At 58.2% G+C, this 14,899-nt stretch overlaps 1 protein-coding gene across 1 annotated transcript; it reads left to right on the top strand.

Annotated features, from left to right (window-relative positions):
* The first annotated feature begins 2,456 nt into the window (after nt 1–2,456).
* On the top strand, nt 2,457–12,510 carry PROZ (protein Z, vitamin K dependent plasma glycoprotein). The gene is made up of 8 exons (XM_012534391.3): nt 2,457–2,784; nt 5,275–5,438; nt 6,693–6,717; nt 7,159–7,272; nt 8,194–8,325; nt 8,873–8,958; nt 10,472–10,589; nt 11,612–12,510. Exons 1-8 carry the CDS (start codon nt 2,709–2,711, stop codon nt 12,181–12,183), a joined length of 1,287 nt encoding a protein of 428 aa, XP_012389845.1. The 5' UTR covers nt 2,457–2,708; the 3' UTR covers nt 12,184–12,510.
* The last annotated feature ends 2,389 nt before the right edge of the window (nt 12,511–14,899 follow it).

The raw sequence follows: 14,899 nt of genomic DNA, 5'->3' as shown, positions 1-14,899 counted from the left end.
CAGCGCGTTTCTCTGTCCTGGAGGCCGCCAGCTGCCCCCCTGGCTGCTCACAACAGTGCTGAGTAAACCAGCAGGGTTCTGGGAGCACAGGGGCGCCAGGGCCATCCCCCCTCCCCAGGGTCGGGTGGGGCTTCCCCACGCATGCCCTCCTGGCCCCCAGTCACCTTCCAGGAGAGGCAGGCTCCCTGGGAAGGCAGGGCCCAGCAGGTCTCGTCGGCAGGGACATTTTAATGTTGACCTAAAGACCGACTCTCTACGTGGCTTCACGGCTGCGTCCCTGGGGGCCCAGCCACATGGGCTCCAGAGCCACGGGCACGACGCCCCTGGGTGTGACTGTCGCCAGGCCGGGGCTCTGGAGTCTGCCTCTAGGCCACAGCTCAGAGCACGAACCCAGCTCTGGCTAGCCCCTGCTGCCCCCCTGCTACCCTGCTAGCGAGGTGTGTGCTGGGGGGCTGCAGGAGGGCCGCCCCTCCTCCAGTGGTCACAGCCCAGGTCGAGCCCTCCCGGCCGCACCAGCTCCAGGCCCTCAAGCCAAACAGCCAGGAAAAGCAGACATGCTTCTAGAAAAAGCAGTCACCTCAGACGGGACGTGCCGTGTTTCCCGGTACCGTTTGCATTTTGCGTAACTTGGCTAAGCAAACTTTCAAAGTTCCAGTACGAGAACTCCCAAGGTCACTGGCTGGGCAGTTGCATAAACAGGAGATCTGCACGTTTGCAAAAATCAACGCGAACGGGCTTCCCAGAAACGGTCAAGCCAGAGGGTCCGTTTCTGCACATCCCGCCTTGACCTCCTCAAAGGGAACCGTCCCGCAGAGAAGGCCTCGGACGGCCAGGCCCTGTGTGCTGGGGACGGGGGTCTCTGTCCAGAGCAAACCTGGATGGGCTGTCAGCCCACAGGTTGCCTGGGGTCCGGAGAGAGCTCTGGGGGAGCCCTCCTTCCCACCAGGCTGGCATCTCTCACCAGCGGGGCCGAGCCCACAGGTCAGAGAGCAAGGGCAGCTGGGCACCTGGGAGTGGAGGGCAGAGGGGTCCCCACCGCCCAAGGCGCTGAACCTTCCCCGTTGGGAAACAGAGCTGGACTCAGTGAGGTTCCAGAGGGAATTCGGGCAGCGTGGTAGGGAGGCCTCTTGTCTGGTTCGCACAATGCTGGTTCCGTGGGCCCTGGGACCATGGGCCTCAAAGCTCGTCTCCAGGTGGACCTGAACCAGGCCTGTGCCCTGTGGGCACAGTCGGTCCCGCTCCACTGCATGTCCCCTAGAAAGTCTCCTCCGGGGACAGACGTGAGCAGGAAGCCGACCGTGAGGAACCACGGGGGGCGGTGGCAGTCAGGGTCTGACTGTCCCTCCCGAGAGTGAGGGACCGCTCATCGGCACCCGCGGTCCCTGAGGGGCAGGGTGAAGACATGCCTGGGACAGAGCCGCGTTTGGAGCGGGGAGGGCAGAGCGGCTGTATGGCGGCCGGGTGACAGGGGGAGGGGGCGGGCTTAGAGAGCCGGAGACCTGCAGACACAGGGTCCCTGGAGGCCTCCGCCCGCTGCAGGTGCAGCCCCCGGCCCTTGGGGCTGGAGGGTGATGTTTCCGTTCTAGAATGATCCTCACAGCCACCATGAGACCCTGATGGAGGTACCAGAGCCCTGGGGAAAGTCATCCCGAGCATCGGACTTGAAGTACAAACAGGACGGGGTAGCTCTGCATCAGGAGAGCCCGGGGCGCATCACCGAGTGGGGGTGTGTCCTCACTGACGATGCGGACGGGAAGCAGGGCTCCTGACAAGAACGGGGTTCAGCCCTGGTCGCCGAGGTGCCCACGTCAGAAAGAACGAAACAGCTGGGAAAAACACACTACACGAGCCTTCGAAGGAAACCAAGAGGATGCGGGCAGAGAGGGCACCGTGCGGGTGCTCGTCAGGGGCCCCTTAACAGGAGGGAAGCCCGGTGTGCGGGCTGCCGGCGGAGGGAGGGAGAGAGACAGAGAGACAGACACACAGAGCCAGAGCCAGAGTCAGAGACCGAGAGGGACAGAGGCAGAGCGCCCCCGGGGGGCCCCGTGCTGACCCGCTCGGTGCGGGGGGATGAGTTTGCTGTCCCCTCAGACGGAGGTCAGAGTATCTACCCCCTCGTGGCGCTGCGCGAGGCTCTTCCCGAGCGCCCCCCAGGCCCGCTTCCCCTGGCACTTGGTGCCCCAGGAGAGCTGGTCTCCCCGGGAGGTGCTGGGCTCCCCAGCCCTTCACAGGAGCCCCGCTGGCCCGGCCTGGAGGGCGCCCGCCCTCGAGGGTCTGCCTTAACCCCCGCCCCCACCCCGGGCAGGGGGTCGCTGCCCCGCTCTGTTCGGGTTACCCCCCACCGCGCTGTGCCGCCTTATCAGCTCGGCTTTCCGTGTCGGCGAAATGTGCCACTGTGTCTCCCCGCCCCCGCGGCGCAGGCCCGGTTCCCGCGGGACGCCTCGGCTCCCGACCCCCGACCTCCGACCTCCGACCTCCGACCTCCGACCTCCTCCCGAGGAGCCGCCCCAGCTCCGTCCCTGTCGGCCTCGGCCTTTCATTTCTCCGTCTTGCCCTCTCTTCGCCTTAAACGGAAAAAGACAGGACTGAAGCCTCTAGGCCACTGGATTGCCCGCTGGCCTCCGCGGGCGGCCTTCCTCTGCGGGGCTGCTTTCCCGTCCGCACCCGCTCCGAGCCGAGCCGGGCGGCGCTCTGGCCGCGGGCTGAGCATGGCCGGCCGCGGGCCGCCGCTCGCCCTCCTCGCCCTCCTCGCCCTCCTCGCGCCGCGCGGCGCCCAGCCCGCAGGTAGGCGCCACCTTGGGCATCCTTCCTGACTCAGGCTTGCGGGTGGGTGGGTCGGGGGCTTTTTCTGGGAGGCGAGGGCCCCCGGCGGGACCAGCATGATCTGAGCCCAGCTCCCGGTCTCTTCGCCGCTCGTGACGAGTATGTTGGAAGCGACCGTGTCCCTCGGGGGCCCCGGGGGCCCAGGTGGAGCCGGCCGCCGGGTCCGGGGCTCAGGACTGGGTAGGGCACGGCTTCTGGGGGAGCCGGGAGGGCACCCCAGCCCCTCATGCCCCCCGCCCGCGGGCCTCTCCCCGTCCTCAACCTTCCTTCACATTCAGACCCAAACCAGCGACCGATGGGGGGCCCTGGAGCCCTGCCGCCCACGCGGCCAACGCGCCCCCGCACCCAACCGGCGGCCAAGGTCAGGTCGCCAGGAGCTCAAAACACACCAGACTGCAGAGGTTTAGCACAGAAATTAGAATGCAAACTCAAATTAATAGTTTTTTAACAATTGTTGTGTGTTGAAACAGAAGTATTTTGGATCTATTGGGTTAAATAAGTATATTATTAAAATGATCATAACCTCTTTTCTCCGATGTCCTAAATGTCCGGGGACACTCGTGACCACAGGGCCTGCAACCGCTTCTCTCGGCTGCGCTGCCCACCTCGGGCAAGGCTCCTCTTACAGTCAGTGGAAACTTTAGAATAAAACCCAAAGCTCGGAATGAGGTCTCAGTAAGAGACACCCCCCCCCCGCCCCCGGCAGCACACAGCTCACAGCCGCGTACAACTGTGCACGATCGTGTACGAGGTAAACGGCCGAAGCAGCGTAAATAAACGAGGACTCGTGAAACGCTGTCCTGGAGGGGCCACAGAAGAGATACCCAGAAAAACCCTCCCAGTAACGCTGAAAGCAGAGTAAGTATTTTATCCCATGTTTGCTACATGCCTCTGCCTGGCACGAGGGGAAAGACCAACGGGAGCAAAAGAGTGAACGAGGCAGTGGAGCACCCACCACCCTCGGCTCCCCGCAGCCCCAGGCGCAGAGCCTACACGGCGCGAGGGGACCCAGGAGGAGGCCCCACCCCAGCTCAGACCATGCTTGGCACCACGTGGGGGAAAGAGACAAGCTCCGCGGCGGGATGCTGGTGCTGGGTGGAGAAAGAGAAACCTCTCCGGAGAAGCAGTCACTGCAGTCGGCCCAGGGGTCTGCGGCGACTGCTGGTGACTGCAGTGACACCCCAACGATCCAGGGTCACGTCGGGGGGAGACATGGGTCCTCGTTGCCTCGGGCTCCCTTCTCAACCTGGGGCGTCTCATGGTAAAAGAAAAACCCAAACACACAAGGAAAGAAGACAACCAGAAACTTGCAGGAAAAAGAGTAGAATCAGACTCACAAAAACCTTGATACCCAGACACAGAACACAGCAGATGTGATAGAGATACGGCAAGAAAACAGGAGACATTAAAATGCCCAAACAGATGTGAAAAAGAATCGAACAGAACTTCTGAAATGGAAAAAATATTCATTGGAATTTTAAAATCCATTCAATAAATGAGTCAACACAAAGCATTCAGGGAAAAGATTCTCCTTTACAGCAGAATGCCGATTAGTAAGTGCAGAAGGAAAGAGGGGTGTAAAGTCACTCTTCTGCAATTAAAATGGTAATAACTGATGCAGGAAAAAGTACTTCATTGACGCTGAAAACACTCGGCTAAAGACTGTTGGGGGACAGGACATTCCTATCCCAAAACATCTTCCTCACAGTGGAGAAATCTGTGGACACCGTCTATGCAGTGTCCCCCAAACTTCATGTTTACCCAGAACCTCAGAATGTGACCTTAGTTGCAAATGGGGTCTTTGCAGGTGTGTTAATTAAGAGGAGATCATCCTCAGTTAGGGTGGACCCTAAATCCAATGACTGGTGTCCTTATGAGGTGGCTCTACTCAGTCCTCCCCGCTGTGATCCTCATCCTCATATTCCAGAATGACGCTTAGAGCTCCAGCCATCACATCTGTGTCCCAGGTAGCAGGATGGAGAGAGGGACAAAGAAACGGCCAGGGGCCACGCCAGTTGTCTTTTTCAAGAAGGTTCCCAGGAACCTGCTGCCTAGCCCTTCTGTTTGCATCTTGGTGGCCAGCGCTCAGCCATGCGGCCACCCTTAGCACTAGGGGAGTCTGTCCGCGCAGCCGTGTGCCCAGCTAGAAATCGGGGGCTCTTGTCCTGGCAGAGGACTGCCCAGGGGGCAGCCTCTCAAACCCGGTCTCCACCCCTTCCTCGCGGGCTCCCACCCTCCTGTTCTAAGCTCACTCCTACTCACCTGGCTGCACGTAAGGGGCCCGGGGCCCAACGTCGTGGTGAGCAGGAGGTAAACTTCTTCCCGGGTCTGAGGGTCAACCGTTGGGTCTGCTCCTCCCAGCACCGCAGAGCCTGGCCCTCAGGATGCGGGTGGGAGTTCTTGGGTTGCCCGCCCACGCTGAGGCGCCTACACGCCTGTCTTGTTCTGCAGTGTTTCTTCCCACCTCAAAAGCAAATGAAATTCTGGTGAGACGGAAACGAGCCAGCTCCTACCTTTTGGAAGAGCTCTTTGAGGGAAATTTAGAAAAGGAATGTTACGAAGAAATCTGTGTCTATGAGGAAGCACGAGAAGTATTTGAAAATGACGCATCCACTGTATGTATCCCCCCTGCCACAGACTCACACGCTTTCTGATTATTCCGCTGCCTTAGAGGACATATTTTCTCAAAGAGGCTGAACTAAATTAATTAACCTATTTACTTACCTGGGAGGTTGATCTAATCCTAATTGTACAGATGAGGAAACAGAGACACAGAAGTGAAATCACTTTCCCCAGCCAGTTAGTGGGGCACCCGGGATGGCAGCTCAGTCCCACCACCTAAACTCTTCAGATTAAGCAAATTAGCATATTGAGTAGCCGGACTCCTCACAGAGGTCACTCAGCTTGACAGGACTCTGACGGAATTTAGTATTTTTAATAAAGATGTAATTGTTTCAATGTGTCAGCAACGCAAAGATCCTCCCTAGGATGCCTACGTGGTAAGAACATCTGTCATAATCTATAACTTGGATTACAAGCGACAACACATACACTCTGAATAATACAACTGAGAACTTGCCATTCTCAGTTACTCATAAGCTTATCAATCAGTAAACAGAGGGCCTGAATATTTGTGTGTAAATATTTCAGAATAGTAAAATACGTAATAAAGACTTCCCAGTTCTACATATTAAAGCAGCAATATTTAAAGGTGATTCTGAACAAAATGTTGACCCGTTTCTCTAATATATTTTTAAAGTATTTTAAAATCATAATTTCTTAAATGCCCATGTATAAGAAAATGATCTTTAATCAAACTAAGAGAAATTAAAACTTCCTGGTAAAGTTGTGCTTGAGTTGTTAGAAGTCCGAGTATGATTTGGGGAGATGCAATTACTTATATGTTTACCCTCCAGGCCTTAAGTCTGAGTAATTCTCCTAATTTTAGATACCGCCACCCCAAGTTAACATTCCCCCCACATTTTTAATCCTTGTTGAATTGGCTTATAAAAACAGAAAAAGTGATGTGAATTTTCTACATCTGCCCCAGGCACTCTGCAGAGTGGGGCCATGGAGACAGGCCCGGGAGGGGAAAGGGCCTCGCGAGGCCGTGGTGTTTGTGCCACGTCTTAGACTGTTTTCCCTTCCTCAAATGGGTCACCGTAAATAAATACTGAATGGGACATGGGACATGGGTGTATTAAAGATGATATTAAGTAGATGTAAAGAATTTTACATTCTTTGTTTCAACCAGTATTTTCCTATGAAGTGAATAAAATCAACATTTTCTTATTTTCAAGCCCGACCACAGGAGAAAACATGGAACACAGATGTCCCATTTGTAACACTTTTATGTTTCTCTTGTACAGGATGAATTTTGGAAGACGTATCTGGGTAAGTGTCTCCTCCACCTACTCCAGGATTCTTTCCTCTTCTCCTCCCTTTAAGGTCAGGGGAGGCAGTTGGCTCACGAGGGCTGCTAATTTGAGGCCAGTGGATTCCAGATTTCGAGCCTTGGGCTCCTGGAACCCCTGACCCAAAGGAAGGGCCTGGCACTGCCCGAGGACGAGGGTGGGAAAGGCCCCGAGGTCCCGCCGGGATCAGGGGGAAGCTGGAGCGGCCTCCCGGGCTCCCTTGGGCCTCGTGCTGAAGGGTCAGACCCGGTTGAGGAAGGCGAGGCTTGGGGAATGCTGGGCGTCCCTGCGGGGACCACAGTGACAGGAGAGCTCGAGGAGGCGCCGGCGCTGGTCACGTGGCCGCCCAGCAAGGAAAGGGGGTCCTGGAGGGACGTCGGAGGGTGTTACCCGCAGGGTGTCCTCACGTCCCTATCGGCAGGCGGCTCCCCGTGCGTCTCCCGGCCCTGCCTCAACAACGGGTCCTGCCAGGACACCATCCGCGGCTACACCTGCACCTGCGCCCCGGGCTACGACGGCCGGGACTGCGCCTTCGGTGAGCACCGCCCCCCCCCCACGCCCGGCCTCCGCCCCGCCCCCGGCCTCCTGCCCCGCCCCCGCCCCGGCCTCCGCCCCCGCCCCCGGACCCCCGCCCCCGGCCTCCGCCACACCGAGCCCCGCCCCGGGGATGAGCAGGAGGAGGCCCGTGGTAACCCGGCTTTCCGCTGGGAATCACACCTTGTGAACGGCCCCTGTTTCCCCCGTGGGGTCCCCTCCTCTTCCTCCCAGCCCCCCGCCGCGTCCAGACCATTCGCGATCTACTCTCCTTTCTCCCGGGGCCCGGCTGACCCCGCTGGGGGTGATGGGTCTGGGGTGGTCAGCCTATGAGGGGACCGCACCCGGCTCTCTGGGTCGTGGGTGCGTGACCCGGCCTGCAGCCTCATCAGCTGATGTCCCTTCAACATCGTGAGACTATCCGTGGGGGGTGGGCGGCGCCAATTCCTGTCAGTGGTCGTTCGTGCGGCAGTAAACTCGCGTAATGCTCCCGAGGGCCAACGCGGAGCCCGTTTCCGGGACGAACGTTACGTCCAGCCTGGATCCCCGGACTCCAGCTGCCTCCTGAGCGCCCCGCCCAGTGCTGTGTGGACGCCCCAAGTGCAACTCGCGCCAAAGCAGGGCTTCCAGCTTCATCCCAATGCCCACCTGGAAGAAGCCCCTTAAAGGGAGCGGCTGCTGCGTCGGGAAGTGAGCCCACGGCCGGGAAACGAGGATCCTTGCGAGGGACTTGCAGACCTGCCCCCCGCAACCGAGCTGTTGCTCTGAGGACGGAGCCCTGACTGCTCCTCGCCCCTTCCTGACGCGGGAGTCGAAATGCTTGCCTGGCGACGTTTGGAAGGAAAAGCCAGAGTCCCAGTGCGCAAGGAGATTTCAGAGTGTCCAGGGTAACATGTCTGGTTTTCCTTTCTTCCCTTTTCAGCTAAAAATGAATGTCACCCTTTGAGGACGGATGGGTGTCAGCACTTCTGCCACCCGGGGCCGGGGTCTTACACGTGCAGCTGTGCGAAGGGGCATAAGCTGGGCCAGGACCACAAATCCTGCATCCCCCACGGTGAGTCCCCTCCGCTGGGCTTCCTCCTGCAGGGACCTCTGACAGGCCACCTCCTCCCCCGTGGCTGGGGGGGGTCCTCCTCCTCCGTGGCTGGGCGGGGGGTCCTCCTCCTCCGTGGCTGGGCGGGGGGTCCTCCTCCTCCGTGGCTGGGCACGGGGGTCCTCCTCCTCCATGGCTGGGCGTGGGGTCCGCCTCCTCCGTGGCTGGGTGGGGGGTCCTCCTCCCCCATGGCTGGGCACGGGGTCCTCCTCCTCTGTGGCTGGGCATGGGGTCCTCCTCCTCCATGGCTGGGCGGGGGGGTCCTCCTCCTCCGTGGCTGGGCGTGGGGTTCTCCTCCACTGTGGCTGGGCCGGGGGTTCCCAGTCCCCTGCTGGGCTTGCCCGGGGCCTTCTCAGTCCCTGAGAGCAGGTCGTTTAATCTCACCTGCTCTGTGAATTATCTCAACCTAGCGGGCATCCAGGAATAGGCTGAAGGGTCAGCGCCACAGATAAACCCGACGTCTGCCCTGGGAGGCACTGACTTTTCTTTTCATGTGGCCACAATGAAGACAGGTGTGCGTGCGGAGCCCTCATCTCTGACGGCCTCCTGGCGTCACAGGGATGCGAGCAGGACCCTCCGACTTTCCCGTGGCAGGTAACAGAAACATTTTATAAATGTGTTTTAATCTTTTGTTACAAATTTCATCCTATTTGTCATCTCCACCTTCTTTGATTTAGGTGAACTACTTACAATCTCAACATCACACTTCAAAGCACTTTCTCATTCTGAACTCACAGCTTCAGTGTCTTCATTATTTGCACCAAATAAAAACATAGTTTTATTTACAGCCATCCAAGGCCTTTCTTAGAGTCCAAAAACCGTTTCCAATGTCGCTGCTCTCGGAAGATAGGCATCCTGGCGGCGCTCGGGTGGACACGGTGGGTCCAGAGCCAGAGCAAGGCCTGGGCCCTGCTCACATCCAGCTGGCGGAGTCCAGCTCCGCTGCCATGTTCAGGAAACGTCTCTTCTTCGGCACCATTTCTGTTATTTTCCTGTTTCTCCCTTGCCTGGTTTGGAAGCTAAATATTCTTTCTCTTCATCCAGTGACCACCCTTGACACTGAAACTTTCATATCTAACTTAGCAATACCTGAAGTTATAATGTTTACTCTTCTCCCAAATTATTTCAAGCACCTCCCACTAGGCTCATCTGCTATTTTGACCAATATTTTATCCTTTTCTTGCTTTTTTAGTAACTCCACAAAATAAGTATTATTTTTAATCATACCGCCAACATGGGTTTGGATTTACCTATGTTTTGCATTTTCCTTGCAACCCAGGCCCTTAATGCAGATCATCCCCTTCTGTCTCGTCTGTCCTTTAGAACAGCCCTGTCGATAGAAACACAATATCGGCCACAGACGTAACTTAAATTTTCTAGTAGCCACGTGCATAAAAGTAAAAGCAGGTGCAATTAATTTTGATAGTGTGTTTTACTTACCTCAATACATCTAAATATCATCTCAACATGTAATGAATAGTAAACAATGAGAGACACTCACATTTTCTCTTTCAACTAAGCCTTTGCCCTCTGGGGTGTACAGCCTTTTACTCTTGGAGCACATCCTGGCTTGGACCAGTCAATCTCAAGTGCCCAGTAACCACAGCGACCACCATGGTCGACAGAGAGCTGTACAGGGCCCTTTGGTGAAGGGGCTGCCTCAGCCCCACGTGCGTGCGCGTGTGCGCACGTGTGCGCATGTGCGGAACGCGTCTACTTCGCCCTGCTGCTCGCAAGCAGGTGGAGCGGGGCAGAAGCGTTCGGCTGCTGGGTGGAGGCCCGGCCAGACAACGGACAGAGCTCAGTGACCACCGGACCCGAAAGGACCGAGGGAGGGGACATCAAGTGAGAGGCGGGGTGGAGGTGGGGATCTGTCCCCAGCGGGACCGTACCTTTGCTGCCTGTCCTCCTGAGCGTCCATCTTCCAAGTGTCCATCACTCACCCCTTCTCGCCCCTCCACTCCGTGCGCTGAGGCGGCCTCAGCAGTGGGTGGGCTGGGCTGGGCTCGCTGGAGGGGTGTGCGCCCATCTTCCTAACCACGACACTATACTGACCCGAATCCTGAAAACTGGCACCAACTCTTTATTGTCTGTTTGGTTTTTAAAGGTAAAACTAACAAATTCTGAAGGAGAAGACTTCTGTGGAGGTGTTCTAATACAGGACAATTTTGTACTGACAACAGCAAAATGTTCACTCTTGTACAGAAACATTAGTGTGAAAACAAGTAAGTATTTTATCATTCTTTTTAAAATAGATTTATTTATTTATTTATCTTTTAAGTTTTGGCTGCATTGGTTCTTCGTTGCTGCACGCAGGCTTTCTCGAGTTGCGGTGAGCCAGGGCTACTCTTCATTGTGGTGCGCGGGCTTCTCATTGCGGTGGCCTCTCTTGTTGCGGAGCACGGGCTCTAGGTGCGCAGGCTTCAGTAGTTGTGGCACGTGGGCTCAGTAGTTGTGGCTCACGGGCTCTAGAGCGCAGGCTCTGTAGTTGTGGCGCACAGGCTTAGTTGCTCCACGGCATGTGGGATCTTCCCAGGCCAGGGCTCGAACCCGTGTCCCTTTGCATTGGCAGGCAGATTCTTAACCACTGCGCCACCAGGGAAGCCCTGTCATTCATTTTTATAAGATCACATTGGAAGTAAAAACTATCCTATGTAGAAACAAAAATTTTAATCTAGAATTTTTGCTTCTAATGCAATACAGACTGAGCTTATCTTCCTCACAAAGTCATAAAGCAACGGGGACACCTAGTGGAACTCTGGGCACAGCAGGCAGACAAATGCGGAATGTTTAGTCTAAGGAGGAAATCACAGCTGGTGAAACTGTCACTGCGAGGCACTGATACTGACGTGGGGCAGCTCGGATCCCTGTCCACCCCGGGGCCTGGGCTGTGCTGTGAGCTGCTCCACAGCGATTCCCAGGACCCGCAAATATACGCTCCAGCCCCAGACACTTTTCAGTCAACAGAACGTCGGCCTAGAAAATGACATCCGAAAAGCCAAGCTCTGATTGGCTTGGAGAGGTTCCTCCTAATTTCTTCCTTGTCTTTTGACCGGTTCAGCAACCCGCACTGCGCTCTGCGCCCGCGCCCCCGCCCCCCCCCCCCGAACACCTCACTGGGTTTCCTAGAGGAGAGTGTGGGAGAGTCCCCTCTGTGGGGTAGCCCCTGTCCCCTGCGTGCAGGAGCCGGGCGGCGGGGCGCACGTTGTCACCTTGACCCCCCCCCCCCCCCCCCGCCTCCTTCTAGGTTCCCGCTGCCGGGCGCGCGAGGCCCCGCCGGCGGTGGAGGTGAAGGGCGTCCACGTGCACACGAGATTCGAGGAGGACACGGGGGACAATGACGTGGCCCTGTTGGAGCTGGCGCAGCCCGTGCGCTGCCCCGACGCCGGGCGGCCCGTCTGCACTGCCGAGGCCGACTTCGCCGAGCGCGTCCTCATCCCGCGGCCGGGCGTGCTGGGCGGCTGGACCCTCCGTGGCCCCGAGCTGGAGCCCGCGCGGCTGCTGGTCAAGCACGTGGACCCCGGGGAGTGCGGCCGGGCCCTCAACGCCACGGTGACCACGCGGACGGTCTGCGAGCGGGGCGCGGCGGCCGGGTCGGCGCGGTGGGCGGCGGGCGGCGCGGTGGCCCGGGAGCACCGCGGCGCCTGGTTCCTCACCGGCCTCTTGAGCGCTGCGCCCCCCGAGGGCCCCGGGCCGCTCCTGCTCATCAAGGTCCCCCGATACGCGCTCTGGCTCCAGCGAGTCACGCAGCAGCCGAGCTCCGCCAGCCAGAGAGGCGACCACGGTCACAGAGGCGACGAGGAGCCGGTGCTGGGGTGACAGCGCCCTCAGCCCCTCCCCCAGGACCCCTCGTCTGAGCAGAACCCCGGGGAGGAGGGGAAAGGGCGCGCGTCCAGCAATAAAAGCAGAGCTGCCGGCACCGAAAGGCGCTTTCCTGAAACGCCAGGGAACAGAGGGGTTCAGTCCAACAGCGGTCGCGGGGGCGGCGGCGTCGCAGCGACCTCCCCGCCTGCCCCGGGAGGGCAGAAGGAGCGGGCAGCGCGAGGGGCTGGAAGGCAAACCGCGGGCCTCCGCGCGGGCCCGACCCCGGGGCGGGAGCAGCGGAGCGGCTGGGCCGAAAGGCCGCAGCCCCACGACGAGGGCGGCGCAGGGACCGCGCGGCGACAGCCCCGCGGCCCCGTGACGCCGCCGCCTCCACCCACGCCGACGGGCCGCGAGTCCAGCCCAGCCCGAACGGCGCTTCCCGCAGACCCGACCCGGGGGGGCGGGGCGGCCGGTGCCCGACCGGCAGGCGAGAGCGCGTGGGTGCACATCACGTCTATTTCCCCGTTAATGTCTAAGCCGGAGGTGCCCAGTTCCCCCGAGGGAAGGAAGGGCTCTCCCGGCTGACAGCTCCGCGGCCACCACGGCAGGGCCTAAAGGCAGCTCCCGCCAAAGGCACAGGCGGGGGCGGGCTCCTTCCTGACGCGCTGCTGGGGAGCGGAGGACTGTTTTAAGGGGTTAAAACTGTGACTTACACACACTCCTCACCGGAGAACGGAGCTTAAACACAATTCAGATTTTTAAGTAACAACCCTTAAACAAACACGATGCTTGTTTCACTTCTGACATTATACTGCAACCCCAGAGTTAGCCTTTTATTGGCCAGTCTGCAGCAGCGCTGGCCCATTTCTCTGAAAGGACCTTGGCAAAAGTAAATATGTGAATCTGACGCGAACTAAGGGACAGGGCAGTGGAGGAACAGGAGAGGACTCTGACGTCTTACTGAATGCGGCTGTATTATCTTCAAACTCTCATGAGGTCATCGGGCCACTGCTCTGAACGGCTACCAAGGATTTAAAATCCAGCGGTTGCGCACTGCAACTTCTACATAAATAGTTCTGTAAAGGTACCTGCAACCTCGCGGATGGCATTAATTTGCCCTACAAATCTGGATTTGCTAGAGTAGAAACCCTACCTGGAAATTATGACACACACACACAGCACAGGCAGAGGTAAGAATCTCCCTACACCATTTACAGGCTCTAAAAACAAGGACCACTGCAGAGAAAGATACAGGCCTGCAACGCAGCGGAGACGCAGAGGGCCATGCGAAACGACAACTGCTCTAGTCACGTGTATAGCTTAATAAGTGGTTAGAAACCACACGAGGTAAGCAAGTCCACACAATAAAACGCAAGAAAAGGGAACTTGATTAGACGGCCACACCCGTTCACGCCCGGGCACAGACTGTCTGCTTCCAGGTTTGGGGGCAGCGCGAACAACGCCGCCAGGCCTGTGTTGACGAGGCCAGGCCGGCCGCTCCACACACAGGCCTCCAGACCAGTGGGAACGCGGGATGCTCGTGCCCGAGGTTCTGCTTCTTTCATTGCCAAGTACAACCCCGTGTTATGGTTCACGGTCAGTCCCTGATTTTCTCCTGTTCAAGAAAATACCTGAAAGTGTTGAAAATGCCCAGCTCTCTACGCTATGAAATCCAGGCACGCTCCCCGAAGTCCAGCGCTCACCCCGCAGCGAGGACGCAGCTCTCATCCGTGAGGGTGTGCCCGGCCCCGCGGAGCAGCGATGCCGTGACAGCAGTGCCCCAGGAAACACGGACTGTCTCACCATGGCCGTCTGCGCCTCCCCCAGGCCACGCTCTCCTGCTCAGGGAACTGGTGGGGGGAGGCGGCTGAGGGCCTGACACCCACGGCAGGCTGTCCCCTCCGCACTGCCCGTCCCCATGCCCAAGTCTGGACATGCCCATGGTGGAGGTCACACTGTTGACTCGGAAGCCCAGCTCACAGAAGTGGATCCAGCTCCACCTCTTCTCTGGGGTCCTCGCCCTCGGAATGCGGCTCCATCCGACTGGAGAGGCCCACGTGGAGCCCGGCTGAGCGCGTCAGAGCCCTGGGATGACGCGCCTTCAGGGTGGGTCACTTGTGCAGCCCGGGAGAGCCCTGCAGATGCGCCACGTGGAGCAGAAGCCAGGAGCACACTGCACACTTCTGAGCCAACTGGGACAGTCGGTCTGGCAGCTGGAGCAGCTGACGCGGGGGAGGACAGATGGGAGGCCTCGGCGGGGGGGACGGGGGGGCGGGGTGTGTGTGTGTGTGTGTGTGTGTGTGTGTGTGTGTGTGTGTCTCCACGTCCCACAGTGGCTCTTCTCCGCGCAAAGGGCATGCGCCTTTGCAGCGATGAGCAACTACAGTCCGTGACGTTTCCTTCTTTAGTAAGTTCTGCACAGACAAAGGAGACGCGCACACTCTGAAAAAACAGCTATGACACCTGGGAAATTTAAATCAAAGTAAATTCAGCTTGTAAAAAGAAGCACTAAGTTAACCCAGCATTTTGATCACACAGAATGTTCAAATTTAACATAAAAAGACGTATCCCAGAAGATACGGTAGAGAAGACACCTTTTTGTATAAATTCAGATCACCTTTTTTACAGAAAGAGTTAAAAGATGCCTTCGTGAAGAACACTCATGAGAAGTAAACAGAAGCTGTCTCGGAGGCCGTGCCCCTAGCCTGAGTGTCACCAGCACCCCAGGGCC

The sequence above is a fragment of the Orcinus orca genome, chromosome 18 (assembly GCF_937001465.1).
Source record: "Orcinus orca chromosome 18, mOrcOrc1.1, whole genome shotgun sequence".
NCBI lineage: Eukaryota > Metazoa > Chordata > Mammalia > Artiodactyla > Delphinidae > Orcinus > Orcinus orca.
Note: the sequence above shows the minus strand (reverse complement) of the source record. Positions and strands in the feature narration are given on the sequence as shown.

What these genes read in the sequence shown, in the direction of transcription:
- PROZ (XM_012534391.3), top strand. Translation starts at nt 2,709, where the DNA reads ATGGCCGGCCGCGGGCCGCCGCTCGCCCTCCTCGCCCTCCTCGCCCTC. An exon ending in ATTTTGGAAGACGTATCTGG is followed by an intron (nt 6,718 to 7,158) that starts GTAAGTGTCTCC and finishes CCCTATCGGCAG; the next exon opens with GCGGCTCCCCGTGCGTCTCC. An exon ending in CAAATCCTGCATCCCCCACG is followed by an intron (nt 8,326 to 8,872) that starts GTGAGTCCCCTC and finishes GCCACAATGAAG; the next exon opens with ACAGGTGTGCGTGCGGAGCC.